The following is a 23946-nucleotide window of genomic DNA, read 5'->3' on the forward strand; positions in this document are numbered from 1 at the left end:
AATGTGAACTTAATTTAATGGGTCCTCAGGAATGTGGATAGATAACTAATATCTGACAAACTTGTGTTCTATCTCCAGTGAATGTGCATGATGGATCAGATTTTCCTCACACTCATTTGGAGTGTAAATGGCAATAACCTGGGACTGTAGAACACCCGTAGACTTTTAATTTGTCTTAGAATTCTATTTAAAATACTCAAAAATGTAGGCACATTCTCAGCGACATCAGAGCTTTCGTCTGAGCTACATTAGGTATCTTCTGATGGTGCAGATAAGCACATCCTCTCGTTTTGCTAGACACGGATGTGACCTGCACTTCCTTGGCCTAGAGGGAATTCGAGGAGTTTCTTCTTGGTATGAACCTTTTTTTTCCTTTTTAAACATTTTTTTATATTAACAAGATGCCATTAGATGGTCACATCTGATTTCAGCTAGACAGCTGCCAGAGCTAGAATCAGGGATCCTCCAGAGCAGCAGCAGCCACAGGAGATGGATGTTGGGCAGGAATGCCATGTTTTGAATGAAGAATTTGCTCTCTAGGTGTGGCTGCTGTCTCAGAGCTCTGGGCTTAGCATTTATCTTGCCTAACTGTAGGCATCTGTAAAACAGAATCTAGATCTGAGTTAGCTGTCCATATTGCTTTTCTGCAACGGAAGTATTATAAAGACATTTCACAGAATCATCAACAGAACATACTTTGTAAGGAGATTATTTGCTTCCTAGAAGTATCTGCTTTTCTCCTGTCATTACGAAAGAGACTATGGCCTTAGGTCAGCATAGGTGTTCTGATTCCTTTGGCTCCAATACTGTGTATTGCATAGATATGTGACACAAAATGTGTGAATACTGAACAGTAAGTGTGGATTTTGGGTGTTAAATAGAGCAATAGGCAACAGGCACTAGCTGTGACTGGTAGTGCTGCCTGTAGATGCTGTTATGTGGTGGGAAGTGTGGGAGGTTAGCAAGAAACGCGATGCTTGTGTGTGCGAAGGCATAACCCATGGGCCTGAATAGTGAGCAGTGAACATGCATGTGGGGTGGAATCAGGCACTGGGCACGGGTGATAGTGCTCGGAGCAGATAGCTGTATGCTCCTGAGAAGGAAGATGTTTGGGTATGTGCATATTGGATTTGCACATGATGTGTGAGTGCTGTGTACAACCACTGGTGCTGGCTTTTAACAGAGCAGTGAAGGGTTGATTCCCATTAAGATCCCCAGTGCAGAACCAGTGGGCAGTGACAGAGGGGCCATAAAGAGTTGTGTTGCTAGAACCAAGAACTTAATTCTATCCATTACTGCAAGGAGTAAGACTTGAAGTTCACTTTACTGTTAAAGGCATCAAATTAGTATTGTGTACCCCATCTTCCTGCCATCCCAGCCGTATTGTTCAGGAAATCATTGTTTGTGCAGAAGCAGCCTATCCAACTGCTTCTTATGTGAAAGGGTCATTCAACCATAATGTGTCAATTTATTAAGAAAGATTGGACTAAAATAAATGACCATAAAAGAAATGTGCTCTCCTAAAATTAGATGATTTCCTATACCTTCTCAATGAGCTCAATGCAGGCAGCCAGGTCCATCCCAAAGTCTATGAACTCCCATTCAATTCCCTCCTTCTTGTACTCCTCCTGCTCCAGCACGAACATGTGGTGGTTGAAGAACTGTTGCAGTTTCTCGTTGGTGAAGTTGATGCACAGCTGCTCCAGGCTGTTGAACTGTAAATTCAAAATATAAAAACATGGTGGTTAGTTTCGAAAAGTTATCAATGGGCAAGCATGCCTACCATAACTCACATCAAAAATTTCAAAGCCCGCAATGTCCAGGACACCAATGAAATGCTGTCTGGGCTGCTTGGTATCCAGCTGTTGGTTGATTCGAGTAACCATCCATAGGAACATCTTCTCATAGACTGATTTAGCCAATGCACCCACTGAATTGTACACCTGTAGGAAACACAGCCATGAGCAGTAGTGAAAGTTGAGTTGTCTTCAAAGTTGAAAGAGCTGTCTGAATAAAATGGATAGCTGATCAGCTAAGTACCTGTTGGACATTTTGCCCTTTAGTTACGTATTCATTCCCGACTTTCACCCTGGGATAGCACAAAGCCTTGAGCAAATCAGCAGAATTCAGGCCCATCAGGTAGCCAGCTTTGTCAGCCACTAGGATCAGAGATAGCAAATTATTTTAAAAGAGACAAAGAAAGGTGTTCTGGTTTTCTATGATGTTTCTGATACAAGAAGCCTGCTTTCAGTGCTACTGAAATGCATCTGTTGCCAAGGGGAGCTCCTCTACAGTCCCATAGAGAATGTTTTCTCCCTAACACAGGTGGTGCCTCAGCTGTAGCAAATTCCTGCTCCACACCTTGAGAGCTGCAGCAATGCTTCATCTTTATTATGTCTCTGTTTCCTTGAAGTGCATAAGTTAAATAGTTGACTTTGTGGAACTTGCAACAAACTTAAAAAAATAGTTTCTGAAAGGGAAAATCATTCTCAAAGTCTTGGGCACTTTGTGGGATGGGGTTGCTAGCTTGTCTCCTGGTGCAGTTCACAACCAAACTCTGCAGTCAACACTACCTTCTGTGCTGTCCGGCTCTGCCTGCTCCTCCCGCTGCTTCTGTTTGAACTTCATGTTCCCGTAGTGCATGACGGCCCCGGTCAGCTTGTACATCCCCACCTTCTCCTCGGGGCTGAAGCCCAGGATGTCCACAGCGCTCTGCAGAGGCCACAGGCAAGTTGGGGAAGGTCAGAGGAGCAGAAGGGCTGAAGCACAAGGTGCTGTTAACAGGTGCTGCCATGGGGAGGTGGGGGTTCTCCCCTGCCAGCAGCCTGGGGGTTGCAGGGCCTGGTGCTTGGTGGCCCTGGCTCGGCTGGGCCACTGTACTCACGTCCGTCGCCAGCAGCTCCTCACTGTCATCAATGCTGGCAACAGTGACTTCTCCTTGGCTCACGTAGGGGAAGTCATAGGGGTTGGTGGAGATAAGGAGGAGATCTGCAGGTATACAGGGCACTTTTGATGGCACTGTGGCAATTCACAGTGGAAAGAGCCAAGCCCAGCACCACTGGCACTCACCAATGAGCTCTGGCTTCTTGTTGGACATTATCTGGTAAAAAATATGATAGCTCCTTTCACTGGCCAGCTGGAAAGTCACTCTGGATTTCTCCAGAAGATCTAACCAAAAGAGAGTTGCTGTTAGTCTCCTGGTAAACTTGAGATAATAAATGCACAGATTCTGCATGCACTGACTTGCTCCAACCTACAGGTTTCGATATCCGCAGAGGCCAGCTTGCCAGTCGTTCCAAAGTGTATCCGGATGAATTTTCCCTATCAAGCAGTACAGATAAACCCCTTCGTTATAGCAATCAATGGATAAGACATGTATTAGATATCTGCATTCCAGCAAATCTGAAATGAACTCACAAAGCGTGAGGAGTTGTCGTTCCTCACAGTCTTGGCGTTGCCAAAGGCCTCCAGCAGTGGGTTGGCCTGGATGATCTGATCCTCGAGCGTCCCCTAGTTACAGGAAAAAAAGCTTCTTATAAAACTTCACTACTGGTTAATAACAAATATTGAAAAGGACATGTTTTAAACATGTAAACTTTAATCTAAAATTTAGCAGGGAGTTTGAAATCTGCATGAGAGTTGCTTCCACATTGCCATTCACAAAGGCCATGATAGCTAAAGAAAATATGAAAATTATGGAATAATTTCTGGAGTTTTCGTGAACCCAGGACACACAGAGAGAGGTACAGCCTTTAATAGGAACCACCTGGCAAGGCAGAATGTAAAGTTTTGCAATTGTATTCAAACAAGCAACAGCCTTTCCGAGTGCAGACATGCTTAGGAAAGAAGAGTGGGACGTGGACAAAGCCTGAGACTCAAATACCCAACTTAAAAAACAGGGAACAGAAAGTCTTTGAGTTTTTTGCTGCGTGATTGCAGAAGGAACAATCAACATGTATTGTATCACTCTTGTTAACTGCAAAAATATGGGAGGAAAGAAGCTTCTGTGACATTATATCTCTCCTTTTCTGTGCAATGCAGTTCAGGAAGCAGAGTCACCATGTGCTTTTTTGGAATTATGGAGAAAAGCTTTTCTCAAGGCTTCTAGCAAAGTCATGACTGATCTCTGTGCACTCGGGGCATGAAAATGTTTCCAGGGATACTTTCCAAGACAGAGATGGAAAAGAAAGAATGAGAAAAAATCAGATTTTGTCCAGATGAAAGATTAGTGACACAGCTCTGGTTGCTGAATCTTTGTATGTGGTGATCCCTGTAGCCTTTAGCATCCTGCAGTGGAGAGGGAGTGCCATTCCCAGCTCTGTCTGCAGATGGCACAACGGGTTCAAATTAGTTTTAATTACTCCACCGTGAAGATGGACCCTATAAAATTAACGCAGCACAGTACCATATGAAGGTCTCTCTGCATTTTTTTTAAATAAAAAATAACAAATTTCTAGAGTAATGCCCTCCCACATGTCTCTTTCAGCTTTCTAAATGAACTTCAGAAAAGGAGAGGAGGAGAGGGAGAGGGAGAGAAGAATAGAGAAGTGAGAGACAAGTATGTGCCAGTGCAGCTGTCTTACACCAACACCAAACCCCTTTTTAGTGCACAGCTTTGACCAGGGAACTCAGAAGGGAGCATCATGCATGGAAAACAGCATGGAAGAAGGTGCAGCAGTTCTTTATACAAGTTCGTTCTGGAGTCCTTTCTACAGGCTGGGTGACAAAGCTCTGGAAGCTGAGAAAGTATTTTGCGAAAATGCCGTTACATGCTTCCCTTATTCATACACTCTTGCCTGGCATCTAGTTTCAGCCTCCATCTGCGATTGGACACTGGGCTAGACAGAACTATAACCTGAATGTTTAATGTTCTTATGAAGAGGCGAATACTACTGCTACAGGGACTGTAAATACTAAAAAGCCAGAGTATTCTGTGAATAAACTCGGAAGAGGGCAGAACAGGTCGTTGTCCTTCTGAGAGCCAAGTGACTTTCCTTATATCAGACATGGTCAGTACATCTCTTAGCTGTCTCAAAGTTTTTCTGAGATCAGTCCTAGCATAGTGAGCAGCTGGTGAAAGCTGAGCCTAGGAGATTCTGAAATGCTGCTGATGGAAAGAGTGCTTGTGATGAGCTTGCCTCGGCCATAATGACCCGTCAATCACAGACACCTGCCTAAGTGTGAAAAGAATGTTCAGCCTTGGAATCTTCTTAGATTCTGCTGTGCCCTTGGGTACTCAAATAACATGCTGACACGTGTCACCCACTTTGATGCACATACCATCCCACAGACTGGTGACACGCACTTGTGCCCCAAGGATGTTTGTTGCTTGCTCTGTACTAGGGAATGAAACCCACGCCTTGCAAATGCACCACTGGGCTCCGATTACAGCAGCTGGGCTGCTCAGCAGATAGGGGCATCAGAGTATGTGCTTTCTCCCCTGGAAGGTTCCTTTCTGAGGTTCCTTTCTAACTGTCAGGCAAGTGGTCTCATCTGTCCCAAATCTGCCCCTTTTCTTGTGCTGCCTCCCAGGACTGTTATGTTGACCACAGGCAGGAGAACAAGCCAATGGAAATACTACCTGATGCAATCAAAATTACTCTGATTCAGCACAACCACTCTGGAGTTCAGAGCTCCCGCACTCCCCTGTCAACAGGAATGGAACCAGCAATAGGGATGGCACTGGCAATAGGAATGGCACAATCGCCTCACAGTGGGAACCCTCTGCTTGCGTTGCACTTGCGGCCGCTCAGGTGCTGTGGATGTGGCCGATCTCATAGAATAATAATGGATAGATACATAGCACAGAGAAAACTGCCGTCTTACATTATCTTCCTCTCCCTGGTGAAGACCTGCCCTGTGTAAATGGAGAGTAGAGAGAAACTGAGTCTTGGGCCTTTCCCACAGTAAGAAAATACATCTTTAAGTAGAGTTCCACTAGTGTTCAGAGGGATGGAGGCAGGAGTAAATGAGGGTAAATAAGTGTGCTTGCCCTGTGCATCCTGGCTGTCTCCTCAGTTGCACTACACTTTCTGTGTTTTGATAGTCCTAAGTATGCATTGATAGTTTCTGCTCTGCAGGCACAGTTTTGGGGAAACTCTAGAGGGGGAGCCAATGATATACCTGCATTTTGCCGGGCTGTTGCTCTTTCTTCTTCTCACCAGTAACTGCAATTGTTGCAAAGTACTGGATGACACGCTTTGTGTTCACAGTCTTCCCTGCACCGGATTCTCCGCTGTTGAAATGAAGATATTAATTGTTACAGGAAACAGGAAACATTTTTACTTCTCTGTCAGATTTGTTACACATGCCAAAGTATACTCACGTGATAAGGATTGACTGATTGTTACGATCTGAAAACAAAGTCACAGAAAGAGCTATTCAAATGAGATGTGGAGGTATGCTGTTCATCAGACATAACTAACTGATCATTAGTCTGTGGGTAGACTTTTTGTGCACAGAGGAATGGAGCAGCCAGAAATCTAACTCCAAGTGATGGTTCTTTATGTTTCCCACTTACCTTTTGTTTGTTTGTGTGTTTGTTTTTCAATCTACAGACCTTGGCTTACATAGTTTAATCAGAATCAGATTCACTGCTATGTTCCTTCCGTAATGTTTCTTTAAATTCCTTACTAGGAGAGTGGGCAGAAAGCCATAGCTGCTGCCTTTCCTTCATTATCTGACAACACAGAGGTCATTAAGATGCCACAGGCAGACTAATCTCAGGTTGTGCCATAGGACTATGGGAGCTGTTGCCATCAGGCACTGAGTAGAACAACACCTAAGATGCCTGAACTGTCAAGTGTTCCTTGACCAAGCAGCCAGCCCTGCATACATCTGGGTTTCCCATTCTTGCCAAATGACTCACCAGTCAGCATGAACTGATAGGCGTTGTCAGAGATGGAGAAGATGTGTGGAGGGGCCTCCTGGCGCTTCTTGCCTCGGTAGCCAGACACCACCTCTGGGTTGTACACCGGCAGCCACTTGTAGGGGTTGACGGTGACGCAGAAGAGACCCGAGTAGGTCTGCGAGGAAGGGACACAGCACGTTGCCTTCCCCTGAGCCTGGCAGAGCAGTTCTCCCAGCTCCCCAAAGGAAGACTGCTGCTGGTACTTACGTAGATCATCCAGGCTGCGTAACGCTCTTTGAGGTTGTACAGCACAGCGGGTTCGTGGAGGTGGGTCATCATGGCCATGTCCTCGATCTTATCAAATTTTGGAGGATTCATGGGAAAGACTTCATCATCCTTTACAGTCACAGTCTGACCAAACCAGAAGGGAACAAAAGGAGAAGAAATCTAAGCCAGGGAACTGCCTGAACTGGCTGATCATGTATGAGTAACAGCTGGTATCACTTACTGTATCATCTTGTGTTTTAACTGTGACTTTGCCACCTTCTCTGCTCTGTATGGTACCTTTCACATACATTTGCTTTTCATCCACTACAAAACAGGCTGCCTTAGCATCAAATGGGCGATTCTGGGCTTCAATCCTCTCCTTCTCAGACTTCCGTAAATAGGGAGCCGCTTCTCCAAAGATTGCCATCTCTGCATCCGAACTCATGTCCGAAGTTGCTCTGTAGGAATTCAGAAAAGTTTCAGAGAGCCTGTGCATTTGTAATTTACATTTATCCAGAAAGCGGTCATGCTTTCAGGCGCTTATCTTCTGCCTCAATTCTAAGACATCCTAATAAAGTAAATTCCTTTTGTAGACAGAGGGGCATTGTCTCTGAAGACATCCAGCGTCAACAGGCTGCCTGTGCGCCCAAGTGAGGTTTCAAAAGCCTCTCCTGCTGTACCTTCACCTGCTATTCACACAGCTGCACAGCCATATACTTCTCAAAGCCACATACACATAGCTGCTTAGATAGATTGTGTCATTGTGTCATTAAACATCTAGAAATTTAGACACAAGTAAGATCCTTAAATTAAACAGATTGGCTCTCACATGTGATTTTTAAGTGTAGGTATTCTTGGCACCCTTGTATTTTCTATGTTTTAATACCAGGCAGTGAAAGTTCAACTAGTTTCTGTTTGTACCAAACACTGGAACAAATTGTGAGGGTCATCACCTATCTAAAGCCAAGCCTGTTTAGCATATGAAACAAACAGAAAACATATTTTCAGATCTGTGGCAAAATTAGCTAATAAAGAAATATAAAGTATATTGTAGGTAATAATAGCATAAAATTATCTAGGTAAATAAACACTTGATAAGAACATTTCAAATAATTTCAATTACAAAGTACCTTTGAGGTTTAATGTATTAATCATATAGAGTAATATAGAGGAATATGGAGTAATATAGAGTAATTATATGGAGTAATATTACAAAGTACCTTTGAGTTTTAATGTATTAATTATATAGAGTAATATCGGTTATGAATCAATAAAAGACAATTGATGTGTATCAATAGGTACCAGGGTAGTAGAAATATTTCAGAAAACTTTATGTTCAGTTTTAATTTACATTTTTAGCCATATCTAGTAGAAATTCTTCAACACAAGTAGATACTATTGGTTGCCATAGTCAGAAGGACTGATGTGGATAATCCAAGAGCATCTGGAAATAACACAGGCAGAAATAATGTAGGCATAAATAATAAGAAGAATAAACAGAATGTTATTCCCCAGGCAAATTAATATACAGGCTAGCAAAAAAAAGTATTAAAACAGTTTTAAAGCCTTGGTACTTCATGGGCTGTCTGATGCACTGTGGTGCTAAAAAAGATGAAAGGACGGAACTGAACAATGCAACGTATACTTCCGAGGGATCATAGTACTGAAACAATCAACATGGGATAATTTTATGTGCAAGAGAATGATGAAAGGAGTCTGAAGGCATTTCTAATGCTGATTTTGGACACATTGCTGTAGAAGTGCAGATCTCTCTTGGCAAAACCCTTCTATTATAGGAAATGCACCTTGCAAGACTTTGAGGGACTGCATCTCTCAAGAACCTCTAACACCCAGTAATTTCAAAGCACAGAACCCAGAACCTTTAACTTACTTTGAAAGTATTATTCTGTGTATATAGAGCCCAGCATTTTTACCTATATGATCCTGCCTCTGAGTGGCTCAGGGGATGCAACATGAAAGAGAGAAATTATCTCACAGTGTCCATGAAAAGGTTAAACACAGCATCAGAAAATGCCAATAGGTTATCAGAAGATTTATCGGGGTCCATAGTCTGTTAAACTACTGAATGACAGGAAATAGTGTAAAATTTAGATTTTATGCATTCATGAGCAGAGAAGGTGGCATTCTCTGGGACAGTAACCTGTACTTCCATCCCTTTCAGCTTTAATTTCAGTGAGCAGTTTTTGGTATTAGGCACATATGTGGATGGTTCCTTCTGTTGCTCTGGTTAACTCTCCCAGTCACTTAAGCACTAACCTTCCCCCAAAAAGTTAATAGGGAATGGTGCATATTAAGCTCGCTGTGAAGGTGACTCTTTGTTCTAGTTTCAGAACCTGTGTGCTAAGCCAAAGTCAGCATGTAATGATCTACATCTTACCCCAGAGGAAACTACCTTAAGGCAGAATAAGCTTAGATCCTTCTTGAATTGTACTTCGAGCCTTCTCTCTGAACACGACCTCAGGTTCAGGCTTTCAGCAGTTGTGCAGATGGCACGGGGTGAATTTTAATCATCTGTAAGCCCCAGGATCCCAGGTAACACCATGAAAAGACATTACTGTGACTGCCTCTCATGTCCTTTGGGCTAAGCTTATCTGTCACTTCTCTTTCCAGAGAAACGGAGTATTTCATACTGAGAACTGTACATATGCTCATATTGATTCAAACAGCATATATCCTTTTCAGTAAACCTCATTCTACAACATGGTCTTTTGCCACCTGCCCTTGCCTGAGTGAGCTTCACATATTGCTCAGGATCAATTAGCAAAACTACATGTTATTTGTTATACTCTTACCTTCAGGGAGCCCAGGAGGGAATCTGCTTGCAGTATCTGTGTGGAACAGTTAAAGAAAGAACAGAGAGGGTTAAATAAAAACCAATTCGTTGTCTTGGGCATATGGTCTATTGAACATTTATACATGTTTTGTAGTCTCTCCTGACACCTGAACTGTACACAGAGCATGACAACTTTTGTGCTAAAGCCAAATCACACCTAAAATTGGGTGTTCCCCACATTACTGTGATCTGCGGAAAATAAATCTAATGTGTAAGAAAAGATTAGCTACATTACATATATTTTCCCAATCAATTTAAACTGCCTTCAGAGTTAGTTTTCCTGAGCCTTTCATAGTGCTTGGGGGTAGCAAAGTCTGTAGAGGGCCCCTCCAAGGAATGGCATGTTATGGCTTTTCTGCTTCTGCTTGTGCCATCACACTGGAGGGGTTTGGGTCGTATAACCTTGACGTTACATGTAAAGCATGACCTGGAATGTTAGAAGTGGGGAATGAGAGGAAAATGCCCTTAGATATTCCACTTCTTTGCACATCTGTGGAGATGCCCTGGTTAGAGTATGAAGCAAGCAAATGGGACTTACCGTGAGATGCGGAGGTAACAAAGAATAAGGTTGCCTTCAGCTGTGGCTCTTTATATGTAACCTCCTGCCTACACAGAATTCAAGCACTCTATTTTTGGTCAATAATAATTTACTCTTTAGTTGTAAACGTGTTGAAGCTCTGATCTCTCTGCTAATTACTCAGAGACAGGATTGGTTTAAGGTTGTATGGAGTCAGCTGCACTGACCTGTTCTTTTCACATTGCACTGTGCCAGGATGGAGGAACCCAAAGACAGCTCTGATAATACCAAATAAGGCAACAGTTGCTTTAAGTGTTTAAGATCTTGCTTTAACCAACAATTGTGCACAATTATTTCTTTATGAACTACGATTTTAACAGATCTCATCCTACCCTTTCTGTCTATCTGCACGTGCTAATGGATCAGGAGGAAGACTTTGTGAGGCAGAATTTTTCTCTTGTTATTTCTTTATACCACAGTATGGAGTGCTGGCAAGCCTGAAACCACCCTCAAGCTCAGGACAGGGTAGGACAACTGCCAGCTTATGGACCACAAGGGGGACCTGCAGTCCTGGTCTGTAGGTTTACAACACGTGTGACCTGCAGGCATACTCAGGGTCTCAGCCTGCAGGAAGGAGCCTGGTTCCATCATCCTACAGAGGATGTCATGGAGCAGGCTGAACGTTGAACCAGAATAACTTTCACTTGCTCTGTAAGGGTATGTGGAAGGACAGTGTCTGCTCCTCTAAGACTGTCTGATTAAGGACATTTTTTGACAACACAAGGGACAGTAAGAAAGGGAGGAAGCCATGAACAAAAATTGGGACACAAACCCGACTGGTGAATGCCAAGGGAGGAGGTGATGGGAACCAAACCTGGTCAGTCACACTGCTTGATGGAAGCATGTGAGAGTGTGAAAATGTTTATTCAAGCAAGTTTACCAGATCAGGGACCTTGTCAGGTGGGAAACTAAAATAAAAGGAAGAAGCAGAAACAATATAAACAGAGGCACAGACCAGATAAAACAAACATGGAGATGATAAGAAACAAACCTTGCCAGTCACAGTAATTGATGGGCTATCAAGAAACTACAGGTGCCACTTCCAGGAAGATCAACCTGAACCTCAAGAGTGATAAGACTGGGAACCAGGGGAGATCCCAGACAGGTTTGGGGTGGGTGCAGGAACTGACAGGGCTGTACAAACCCATCAGGGGATGTGCAGAGGAAGGGGGAGCAGAGAGGAACAAAGAGGGGGATAAACAGACAAGAGTGTAAAAGGGTGAGTTGCATGTAAAATGGGCCCAGTCAGTGTGTTTGGCTTGAGCCCTGCATCTTGTCACCACAGTCTGTCCTGTCTTCTTCTTATTATTAAATGCAGGATGAGTGGAATGTGTATGTGTGCTGCATATTTGCACGGGCCAGCCATTGAGCAGGTAACCGTGAGGCAGGTCAGAGGGCTGGGGTCCGAGCAGGGCTGCTGGGGGACCAAGAGGCTGTGCTGGACTCGAGGGAGCTGTGAATGTGCTTGTGAACCTGGTGACTGTGTGTGTGTGCCTGCAATAGTGAGCTCCTGCAATAGTGAGCTCCTGCAATAGTGAGCTCCTGCAATAGTGACCTCCTGCAGTAGTGACCTCCTGCAGTAGTGAGCTCCTGCAATAGTGACCTCCTGCAATAGTGACCTCCTGCAATAGTGACCTCCTGCAGTAGTGACCTCCTGCAGTAGTGAGTTCCTGCAATAGTGACCTCCTGCAATAGTGAGCTCCTGCAATAGTGACCTCCTGCAATAGTGACCTCCTGCAATAGTGACCTCCTGCAATAGTGACCTCCTGCAATAGTGACCTCCTGCAATAGTGAGCTCCTGCAATAGTGACCTCCTGCAATAGTGAGCTCCTGCCTCTGCCAGTCACAGAGGAGAAGGGGATGTGCGTGTCTGTGCTTGTGTGATGTGGGTCTTCTCGATGGCACCACCTTGGTTGTGGCAGTCTCTGTGACCACCTGTGTCAGTATCCTCTGTGTGTGTGTCTCTGGGACACGTGCCCAACTTCGCTACTGGTTGAAGCCACAAATGGGAAAGTGGCAGCTGTGTCCCTCAGCCAGAGCAGAGACCCTGGGTCCCTGTGTACCAGACCAGTGGCCAGGCATGATTCCTGGGCTGGAGGGACTGGAGGAGGTGGCCGTGCATTCTAACGCCACTTAACATGCTCCATCATGGAAGTGCAATAGTTTTGGAAGGAGGTGCAGGAGACACAAGCATTTACTGGAACTTGGCTGGATACCAGCTCCCTGTGTTAGGATTGTGCAGGCGGAGACCTCTTTCACAAAAAAAAAAAGCTCTAGTTAGACACGGTGGTGACCTTTGGGAGGAAGATGTACTGCCTGCTGAGTCATGAGTGTAGAGGAGGAAATTCTGCTCTCAAGAATGGAGAAATGTCCCCAAATAAGTACTATGTGCCCCTCAGAGGTGGCTGTCAACTACTGACACTTTGTCACTCCTGACAGAACTTCCCACTTCACCTCCTGTAACAGTAAGGTACTACCAGTGGGAGCTCACCATCATCCTTCCATTGTGTCCTTGACCTCTTGTAACCATTTTTCACTGCAGCACACACCGTTGGACCAGTGTTATCACCACTGCCATCTGTCTCAATGAGGATGTCTCACTGAGGTAGAAAGTGAAAGAGTGAATGCTTGGTTTTATGTGTTTTCTATGAAGATTTGGTTCATATATTGAATAAATGCCCTTTTGCGTCTTATGCACTGACTGCTTATCCATACCACATCTTCCAAAGCCAGTCCACCTTTGAACTACCTGTTTGATCGCAAGCATTAGTAAGCCATGTGGTAAAGTGGTTACTAGTGTGATGACAGTACAGCCAACTCATATTTGACTGAAATGGCAACACTGGCAGCATACTGTGAACTGAGCCTGTCACAGGTAAAGAGGTGAACACTGATTTGCCTGAAGAAGCTGTGTGGGGTTAGAACATTATGGTAGGATGGTGTTTGCCGCTCCTCTTTTCATTCTCTGTAGTCATGGATGTACACTTCTTCAAACGTTGGGATTTTGCTACACATAACTATGTCTGGCCTCATTCCTACATTACATCCCACCCCATGTTCACCTGCAGTCCTTCCATGCTCCCTACAAGTCTGTCCTTAACCATCTTTGGGTCCTTGACCCTGACCCATTTCTAACCCAAACTATCCATGTATATGAGCTGCCCCTGATGTTCCTCAGGTTCTTAGTGCTGAGCACTATGTATTTTCAAGTCTGCAGTACCTACTTGATCTAGGCTGTTTATTGCCCTAGATTAGCCTAGGAATCAGTCACAAAGTTTGCTTGCTTTTTATAGACTATTCTCTCCACTTAGACTATCAGCTCCCAAGTCTGTGTGTGCTTGCCATTTCTGCAACGGCCTAATCACTCTCCAGTTCTCTTGCTGAAGGTGCTCAATGGCTTCATCTTAGACCTGGCAGGACTAGAAGCAGTCATAGCTACTGGATGTTAGTTATGAAGGTGGTGGTGAGTAGAAGCAGCAGTGTTCTCTAAGTGTAGATGTCTAAGTGGTGTTGTTAGGTGCTTAAATGATGACACATAGGGATGAAGATCAGCGTTTTCTAAGAGCTTTGGCTGGGGGATGGAATGTAGTTGAGAGTGTTGTCAAACACAGGGCTAACTAAAATGGTTTCAGTTGGCTACTCTTAGCCATATGACTTGTATCCCATATTTCTGTTCTCTATTCCTTCGTCTTAGTATATGACCTATTAATCAGAGAAAGCAAAAACTTGCATTACACACTAAAGTAAGTGGGACTGAAAATGTTACGCCTTTAGATTAAATAGTTCTTCATGGATTTCTTCTATGAAATTAGTCAGTCATTTTAGTACTCCTGTAAGCATTTGGCATTTACAACATCCTGTGTCAGCAAGTTAATTGCATGTATGAAGAGCAACCACTTTAGTTCATTCTGAGCCATCCATCTGAAAAACTGATATAATCTAAAGTGAAACATTATTTCCTGTCTACTCTTTTTTTCCACCCATGTTTTAGTTCTTAATAATTCCTGATTCAGAAGTGATCACATTGCTTTGTTCACTATTGTTGTCCTTCTCTGGTTCATTCATCTTCTTCTTGGGTTCATGCAGTTAGGACTGCATGCAGTATTCAGGCTGTGAATACATGATATATTCATACACTCATGTAATAGTTTCTCTTTGTGCTCCGTTCCTTTCCTAATAATCAAAGCGAATTGATTTCCCTTTTTGAACCATTACAAAAATAGAAGGTAATGTTTTCAGAGGAACAGCTGTTGCATCTGTGCAGTGTCTTCTGAGTAGTGATGGTCATCTTAGAGCCCATTTCTGTGTGTAAAAATGGGATTAAGTTTTTTCTCATGAGGATCATTTCACATTTATTATTATTAATTTACTCTGCAGATTTATCACTCAATTACAAGATAGTTACAATGAGGAAAGCAAGGACCAAACGTCTCCATCCTTTTTCTTGAGGCTGCTCTGATACGAAGAAAAAATTCAAAGTGTTCTGAGTTAGAACAAATACAAGAGGGACAGAAATAACCACAGCTCTCTAGATTCACCAGCGAGGAGTTGTCTATTTATGCTATTTAAACAGTGGTTGCTTGCTATAAAATATATGAAAAGGCCTTTGAATGAGGCTTAGCATGTAGAGCTAACAGGTGGATTTCCTAACCAGTAGATTAGGCAGTCATCACCACTTTTCTGCCTGTGTCCCAAGCACTCCTGTTGAGACTGTTAATCTGTTCCCACATGGGCCTGTGCACATGCTGTGAGCTTGCGGAGAGCCATATAGCTACGGGAATGGGAGCCTGGCATCTGAATTCCTCAAGGAAGAGTAAGATTTGATTTCAAGTCTCTTACATCTTGGGTAAATGCTCCTACCATTAAGTTATTTTGTACGGGAGATGAGGTGGCAAAGTAGATTTGTCATCATTACCTCATTTTTTCTTTATTTTAAAGGCAGAAAAAGTAGTATTTGTCACAAAATGATGTAAACTTTAGAGGCCATGAAATCTTATCACCTCTTTGTAAATCGACCTAGGTCCCTATCTGGAATGAGATGGATTTTCAGATGTGTCGTTGTCATCACTTTAAGTTGGCTCAGATGTCCTTGCACCGTGTCCCTGGTGCATTTCCACAGACCTCATTGGCTGTTAGTTTTGAATTATGTTCATGATGCCTAATATTTAGGTACACTGTAGTACTTAAAGGAAGTAGGAGAATATCTCAGAGCATATGTTGGATTCTGTCAGAGAAAATGGACTCCTTCAGGTCTGGCATTGCAACATGCACTGTTGAGACATCATATTCAGGCCTTTTCTTTTGCTTTTGGAGTCTTTTAGTATGCTTTTCAATGCTTTTATTACATTGTTTATTGGGGGTTTTTGGTTTTGTTTGTTTGTTTTTTAAAATCAGAGTTGTTCACAGTCTGTCACAGTCTGGCCTGAAGTTTGAGCACAGGCATGAAATGACAATGATAACTACTCAGATGTACAGATAATATTATTATTGTCTTTTTCTTTGACAACTTGCTCTCTATCAGATATCCAAAATAGCTGTGCTGGTTGCAGCATGGAACTTGCATGCACTTTTTACAGGTTGCATTCTTCATTATTTGCTATATACACTTACATTTGCATTTTAATTAAGTGCATCTGTAGCTTAACTGTGAGGATAATGGAACCATGATTACTTTTCCTCAGCAATTATATTGTCCTTTGTATATGACTCATCTAATTTTTTGTAAGAAATGTGATTTTGCGCTTTCTCCTGAGTCATCTTTTTATTAAAACAGAATATGGTGAGGGACCAACCCTTTCCCAAGGCACATCCTCCCCCTGATGACCCCACACATACAGAATCATTTTAACACCTGTTAATTAAGCAGCTTTTAATATGTGTAGTGCGTACTGCTTTGGTTTTGTAGTTTTCTAGCTTGCCAATATACATATAAATGAAAACCAGAAACAGATATATGTGCTATTAGTATTATTACTTCTAAACTCATAAACATCAACACAGTTTAAGCTACCTTAAAAAGACAGTACGAATTATTGTATTTATTTTAGCATGTCAAGTATTCCAGTGTTTGTCTCAAATCACTATCAACATGATTATTACTTACAGCACTGTTTAAAGTGTCACAAACATTTACAATATTTATAGAATTTTAAGTTACTACCTGCCCTTTGGCAGTTCCCCAATATTTCAAGAATTATTGAAAATCAGTATTAATGATGCTTTTGAAATATAGCATCTGTTTGCCAGATTGTCAGATTAAGTTACTTTAGAAGAGATGTGCAGAAGAATAGAAGAAAATGACTGGTATGGAATACCCTTCACCGGAGAAATGACTAAGTAGACTTTGGTTCTCCAGCTTGAAAAAGATTCAGTGGAAAAGGTAATATATCTATATTATATCCTGAGTGTCATAGATATATTCACTGAGTCTTTTATCTAAGAACTATGCAACAACAAATGAAAATAGTAGGATGATGGTTCAAAACAGATTAAAGGAGATGTGATTCATTGCCAGAAGGTATAATAGACGACACCTATGCAGGGCATCTGACTGCAAGGTAGGTGAGAATGACTGTCTCAAAGGGCACTTCTAGAATGAAGGAAGAGCAATAAGGATGATCTTCCATCAGGAATTCACAGGTCATTAGGGGAAGGCATGGGCTCATGAGAAACAAGGGACTGCAGGTGGTGCAGATGGTGAGTTTCGGGAATACTGGCAAACCATCTCTAGACTGTGCATATCTCCTCCAGCCAAAAGAAACTACCCTTATCGGTGATGACAGTCTCAGATTTGTGATTGCTGCAGGTAGATATGAAGAACTTTTAACCAGGACTTTTAACTTTTATTTTGACAAAAATTAATTCCTTTTTCTGCACAGGTAGTGGTGTCTGACACTGCCTCCCTCAGAAAACCCCAAATATCTGTAAATCAGCCCTGTACTTCTGCACGCCATTTATTATGCCTCTGGAATACTGAATATAAAACATCACTGCAACCACTGAACTAGAATGGTGGTGACAGGTCCATACAACATCCAGGGCACGTTGTATCTTTGTCTCAGGTACAGTCTACTCTGAAAACCTGTGTGAGGAACAGGGAAACCAGGAGTCCCTCAAGAAGAGAGAGAAGAAAGGAGAGTGCAGAGCCCTCTGCTCTGTGAGACCCCTGCAGTGCTGGTCCAGCTCTGGGTCCTCAGCACAGGACACACATGGACCTGCTGGAGAGGGGCCAGAGGAGCCACAGGAATGACCCGAGGCTGGAACAGCTCTGCTGGAGGACAGGCTGAGAGAGCTGGGGGGTTCAGCTGGAGAAGAGAAGCTCCAGAGAGACCTTAGTGCAGCCTTTCCATACTTAAAAGGGGCCAATAAGAAAGATGGGGACAGACCTTTTAGCAGGGTCTGTTGTGATAGGACAAGGAATGATGGTTTTAAACTAAAGGAGGGAGATTCAGGCTGGACATGAGGAAGAAATTGTTGCCCTGAGGGTGGTGAGAGCCTGGCCCAGGTTGGCCAGAGAGGTGGTGGATGAACCATCCCTGGAGACATCCCAGGCCAGGCTGGACGGGGCTCTGAGCAACCTGAGCTGGTGAAGATGTCCCTGCTCATGGCAGGGGGGGCACTGGGGGAGCTGGGAAGGTCCCTTCAACCCAAACTGTTCTATGGTAAGAAAGAATAAATATGCCCAACTGTAATGCAACATTTAAAAGCCTGGGTCAGGGTCATTCACGTGTGAGTCTGTTTTGATAGTTTGTGGTACCTCTTGCAACATGGAAGTTCAAGCAGCATAATGATTCTAGAGGAAAGCTGATTGCCTTCACTGAGAAGTCCACCTCTTTGTTTCGAAAACACAGAACTGGAGAAAGTAGTTGCCTTGTTTGCATTGAGAGCCTCCTGGTGATGCATTTCCCATCAAAATGTCCCATCGCATTATAAACTGTGTGAAATAAACAAATATCTCTCCTTTCTGTTAGGCAAAAAGAACTGCCAGTGCAGTGCCCTTCTATTTGATGTGTCTCTGGCCCTGGGGATTTTTATAAGGGTTTTGACGGCAATGTCTGCCTATGTCAGATGAGTCAGGTTGCTGCTTCTTCCACTGAGGGTGATTGACTCATGCTGCTTTGTTTACCCAGCATAATCCATTTATTAATGGAGCAGTCTGAAGGACACACAGACCGTTTAGGTACTTGAAACTCAGTTGGTCACAGACATGTCTATCGGTAGTAATACGGTGCCTCTGGAGTTCACTGAAGCCATCCTGAACTTCTCTCTGTTCAGTTCTTGTTTCACTGAGCACTGACAGTGCTCCTGGCACAGCTGTTGGTTTGCGCCTCTGTTCCTGAGAGAGCTTGTGCGACCATGCTGGACCACAGAGTTACCAACAGGTCTTTATTAGTTTGCCCAGGGCCATCCTGATGAGACTGTCATAAAAATACTGTCCAGCATTTTCTAGTCCAACCCCCCAGTCCGAGCAGGCCTGTCACCCACAGCACATCAATCAGCTGCATCTTTGTCTAGCAGAGTCTTGAATGTCTCTAAGGACACAGATTTCACAGCTCCTCTGGTCAGCCTGTTCCAGTGCTCCGCTACCATCTGGTGTTGGGTTTGGGGTTTTTTTAATTACATTCAACCCGAATCTCCCGAAGCTCAGTTGTCTCTTGCCTGGGCCAATGAAAAAGAATTTAGCTCTGTCACCCTTGCATCTGACCTTCAGATAGCTATAGGCCGTATGAGATCAGCGTGGTGCCAGTCTTCAGCTGCCTGAACAAGGTCTGCTTCAGGCTTGTTTAACCTCTCTAGGATGTGTACCATACGGTCTTTGTAGACTTTCTGCATTAAAAGGCCAGACTGAGCTTGAATGGAGTTCCCTTCTCCATTAAAAGAGCACTGGAGAAAGGCCAAAAATACTTGTTTTCAGGGACTATTTGATACTGCTCCGCTGTGGACCATGTTAGGTGATTACAGACCCAACTTGCCCGTGTTGACAACATCCAGCATCTCTACAGAAGGGACAACAGAAACCAAGTATTTGGTTGCTTCTGCAGAGGTGAAATATCTGTATCCCTTCAGAGGACACTTCCTAGATGGCAAAAATGTGTATCAGAAGGCCAAAGAGCAATATGATACAAACTCTGTCAGAGTTGAGTGTTGCCGACTGTCAGGTCCTGCTTGTGGGAGGTAAATCATGTGTGGACTCGGTGGATCTCTCCTGAGTTCATTTCAGTGGCTTCTTAAGTAGGTGCCACTGCTTAAGGGGTTTCAACTTGATACTCAGGCATCTCTTTAGGTTCCCTTATACTTGACAGAAATAAAGAAAATGTGTCCTTATTGGATCTCGTTTCACTATACAAGAAACACAGATGTGCCACCATGGCCCACTCACCGTACTGAAGTCAGGGTTAGCGGCTTTAGTTTGTGTACTTTGTGGTTTTTAAGTAAGTTGCATCGTTTAGGCCCGAACCAGAGCAGCTCAAGTACTGCTCTGGGTATTGCCTGCAGTTTGATTTTATGTGTAAGAAGAGAGATGTATTTTAATGAGGAGAGAGGAAGACAAGGTTTCTGTCCTTTTGCTCCCTCCAGTAAATATTGCCTTAACAGACCTGTCCTGGGAAGAGCTGAGTTTTGCAGTAGGTTCACTCCGATCTCTCCTGGGGAGAAGTGTTGCTGAATGACGTTGCCTTTGACTGTGGTTTCTGTTTTATTTTCTCTCTGATCTGAACTTTATGTAGCAGAAGAGACAGGAATTACTGTCCATGAATAATGATCCTCATTATTGCCATTTCTTCCTTTGTTTTCATTAACAGCTTCAGAGCGAGGTAGAGAAACCCCTGCTCAACTTCAGGGAGAACTTTAAGAAAGACATGAAGAAGTGTGACCACCATATCGCAGACTTACGGAAGCATCTGGCCAGCCGCTACGCAGCAGTCGAAAAGGTGGGAGCAGAAAACTAACTGCAGAGTTTATGAGATACTACTTGTTTGGATAGAAAAGCAGCTGCCTCATGAAAAGCTGTTGTTCTGCCACAAAGAACCACAGAGGTTTCTGCTGAGTGCTTTCTGCTGTTAGTTATCCTTTGCAGGGCCGCAGACATTATTTGCTGCTTAGCTGAAATTTGGGCAGCTGGTGGCTGCGGGCAGAGCTAACGTGTTACTGCTGAACTGGCTTTTTGTTTCATCCCCCCTTCCCGATTTGGGACAATAAGTGATTTGATGAAAATCAAATAATAATCGTTACTTGTGTGCATCTGGAAATCACATCTATTGCCCTCTAAATTTAAAAGAAGCTTGCTTTAGAATAGCAGCAGGGTCAGGCCAAAGGCTCGCCTGGCTCTGTGTCCTCTCGTGCAATAGCAAAAAGCAGATGGCCAGGGATGGCTGCTCGAATGTGGCACAGCAAGTCACAAACCCTCTCCCGGTTCCTGTTGTCTGCACCTCAAAGCAAATATCCTCACCTGCAAAACCCAAACAGCAGCAGCCTGTAGAACCAGTGCTGGTTTAACATGAGCATCCAGTAGGTAGGTAAGGTTATGATCCCTTTTATCAACAGCTGGCAGAAAATGGGATACCCGTGCCTCAGCTGCCAAGGAATGGCAAATGGCATCATCGCTCAGTTTGCTCTTGGAAAGGGAAGTACCATGCTCACTCAGCTTACAAGGTCATTTGGGCTTTCATTAAAGATCACACCACACATGAGAAAGTTCAGCTGGGAGCAGAATTGTTGCAGCATACACAGAGTTAATAACTCTGTGCATGCAGGGAGAGCATTTTTCTGCAAAATAATAAGTTCTTTACAGTCATACCTGGAAAGAAACACAGTCTTCATGAGGCATGGAAATGACCTTACAGCCCTTGAGGTTATAAGGAAGGTATGTATTTTACCTATTTATTTACGACACCAGACACACGGGGAATCATTTCACCTAATACGTGTGTAGTTTACACTAGCTGTGAGCTTGGTTAAATACAGTAAAGTGGAACATATTCATGAAAGATTTAGGAACGTCTGTACGTATTCATAACCTGTGTCCGAAAAGGCAGTTCTAATTACAATGAGTTCTGGGAGACCATTTAATTTCCAGATGATACTTGGCTTGACGCGCATTTTTCCTGCTATCCAATCTGAACGTCCCCTGGCGCAACGCGAGGCCATTTCCTCTTGTGCTGTCTCTTGCTCCTTGGGGAGAAGTTCTTTACCCAGTGCAGAGTCCAGCCCTGCAGGCCAGGAGCTGCCGGCTTCTCCGGGAGAACGCTGTGGGTTACGGTGTCAAAGGCTTTACTCAAGTCTAATGACACAACATCCACAGCCTTTCCCTCATCTCCTGGATGGGTCACCTTGTTGTAGAAGGACATCAGGTTGGTGAAGTGGGACCTGCCTTTTCTAAACCCATATGGAGTGGGCCTGATCGCATGGTTTTCTTGCATGTGCTGTGTGATATCACTCAGGAAGTTGTGCTCCAGGACCTTCCCTGGCACTGAGACCAGAGTGACAGGTCCCCTGATCCTCCTTCCAGCCTTTCTTGTAGATGGGCATCACATTAGCCAACTCCCCGTGAAGTGGGACCTCCCCAGTTAGCCAGGATTGCTGATGGATAATGCAAAGTGGCTTAGTGATCACCTTGGCCAGCTCCCTCAGCACCCTTGGGTGCATCCCATCTGACCCCATAGACTTGTGGGTGTGCAAGTGGTGTAGCCGGTCGCTTACCGTTTCCCCTTGGGTTCTTGGGGCTTCATTCTGCAGCCCCAGCCTGTCTCCTGCCTCAGGGGGCTGGGGACCTGGAGCACAACCGCTCTGACTCTGAAAGACTGGGGCAAAGAAGACATTTAGTACCTCGGCCTTTCCCAGGTTATCAATTCTCCTTTGATTCCCAAGTTGCAGCCGCATCTCTCTATTCAGCCAGGTCGGAACGTCTTCCCCGCCGGCTCGTCTTTAGGCAGACGGGGACAGCCTGCTCCTGCGCCTCTAAGATTCCCTTCTTGAAGAGAGACCAGTTTTCCTGGGCTGCTTTGTCCTTCAGGACTGCTTCCCAAGGGACTCTGCCCAGCAGCCTCCTGAACAGGTCCAAGTCTGCCCTGGGGAAGTGCAAGGTGGCAGTTCTGCTGAGCACCCTACTAACTTCTCCGAGAATGGAATGCTCAATCCTTTCATGGTCACTATGCCCAAGGCGACCTCCCCGTTGCCCACGAGTCCTTCTGGATTTCTTGTGATGAGATCCATGTAGGGCTTGCTCATGTCAGAGCTCACTTGTTGCTGGTGACAGCTTTGCTGTTGGGGACACCGCTTCCCAGCAGCCCACGAACCGACCCCACTGGTGCCCAGTGCCCTGAGCTCTGCAAGTGGGAGCCCTCTGTGCACAGGGACCCCCTGTCCCCGGGGCGGCCGTGCCAGCACCCCCAGCCACCTCCAGCCCCAGGAACCCCGAGCGAGCGGAAACCACAGCTCTGCAAATACCAGAAAAAGTCAGAGAGCACAGGTGTGAAATAACATGAATAAATGTATTTACGGAGAAAAACACAAGAGTAAACCTCTTTACAGAACAAAACCCGAACTACAACAAACTATATACAGAAAGAACCCCAAATACAATGAACTATATACAGAAAAAAAACCCAAACACCAACAAACGAAACACTACGAACACGCTACAATGAACAAACTGCAAAACTCCCTCTCTAATAGTCTACCCCACCCCACCAAGTCCATCTTCAACTTCCACGTCCAGATCTTCTCCAACTAGCCATCCACCTCCATAGGTTCTCCTAGATCTTGATCAACCTCCATTTCCTCGTCGAGCTCTGCGTCTACCTCCATTTCCTCCACCCACTCATCCACTTCCATCTCGTCTTCATCCTTCCAATCCGGGTCCATCCTCTGTCTCTTCCCTTTCAGAAGGCAGTGCCGTGCGCAGCGTGGTGTAGCCTAAGGCAAAAGCCAAGCGGAATTGCGTTGGTCCTGCCCTGGGCAGCCCAGCAGAGCTGTAGGATGGGGGTCTCAGCAGCCCTGAGCCCTTTCACTGCCCATGGAGAGCTGTGGGGTGATGGGTCCCCTGGGCACGTCCCCAGCAGGAGCTGCCTGGAGTTTGGGCAGCTCCTGGGCCACCAGCACCCACGGGCCAGCACCTGTAGCTTGATGGTCCTTTCCTTGCCGCGCTTTGGCATCTCGCCTTGCAATTAGTTCTTGCAGATCTGTGGGAACAGAGAGGGCAGGTGTGAGCAGCCATGTCCCTGCACCATCGGGGGTCCCAGGCACAGAGCCCGGCCCCACGCCTCCCTCGGAGCCCAGTAGCTCCTTAGCCTGTGCTGGTGGTTTTTTTGGCTGCGCGTTGCTCCCCGGGCAGGGCTGGGCTGCCCTGGCTCCAGCCTGGAAAGGGGCAGAGGAGGCACGGGCTCAGGCTGCGGGCAGCAG

The 23946-nt window shown here is 44.7% G+C and overlaps 1 protein-coding gene and 1 long non-coding RNA gene across 3 annotated transcripts in view; one reads left to right on the top strand and one right to left on the bottom strand.

Annotated features, from left to right (window-relative positions):
* LOC102085069 (myosin-1B) overlaps positions 1–10021 on the bottom strand; it is a 36152-nt gene extending 26131 nt beyond the window's left edge. Inside the window, exons 1-14 of the mRNA XM_021283556.2 lie at positions 9931–10021; positions 7359–7575; positions 7118–7261; positions 6869–7025; positions 6326–6353; positions 6124–6235; positions 3418–3510; positions 3258–3321; positions 3070–3168; positions 2885–2988; positions 2574–2712; positions 2041–2159; positions 1794–1943; positions 1545–1715 (exon numbers count right to left, since the gene is read on the bottom strand). Of these exons, the coding sequence (XP_021139231.2) occupies positions 1545–1715; positions 1794–1943; positions 2041–2159; positions 2574–2712; positions 2885–2988; positions 3070–3168; positions 3258–3321; positions 3418–3510; positions 6124–6235; positions 6326–6353; positions 6869–7025; positions 7118–7261; positions 7359–7562 (1584 nt within the window). The 5' untranslated portion in view covers positions 7563–7575; positions 9931–10021. The remainder of the gene's footprint in view (positions 1–1544; positions 1716–1793; positions 1944–2040; positions 2160–2573; positions 2713–2884; positions 2989–3069; positions 3169–3257; positions 3322–3417; positions 3511–6123; positions 6236–6325; positions 6354–6868; positions 7026–7117; positions 7262–7358; positions 7576–9930) is intronic.
* The window catches only part of LOC110356623 (uncharacterized), a 132780-nt gene that overhangs the window by 26740 nt on the left and 82094 nt on the right, over positions 1–23946 (top strand). For both annotated transcript variants that reach the window (XR_010466980.1, XR_010466981.1), the window contains one exon: positions 20349–20477. This is a non-coding gene — a long non-coding RNA (uncharacterized LOC110356623). The remainder of the gene's footprint in view (positions 1–20348; positions 20478–23946) is intronic.

This window comes from Columba livia, chromosome 18 (genome assembly GCF_036013475.1).
Source record: "Columba livia isolate bColLiv1 breed racing homer chromosome 18, bColLiv1.pat.W.v2, whole genome shotgun sequence".
NCBI classification, from domain to species: Eukaryota; Metazoa; Chordata; class Aves; order Columbiformes; family Columbidae; genus Columba; species Columba livia.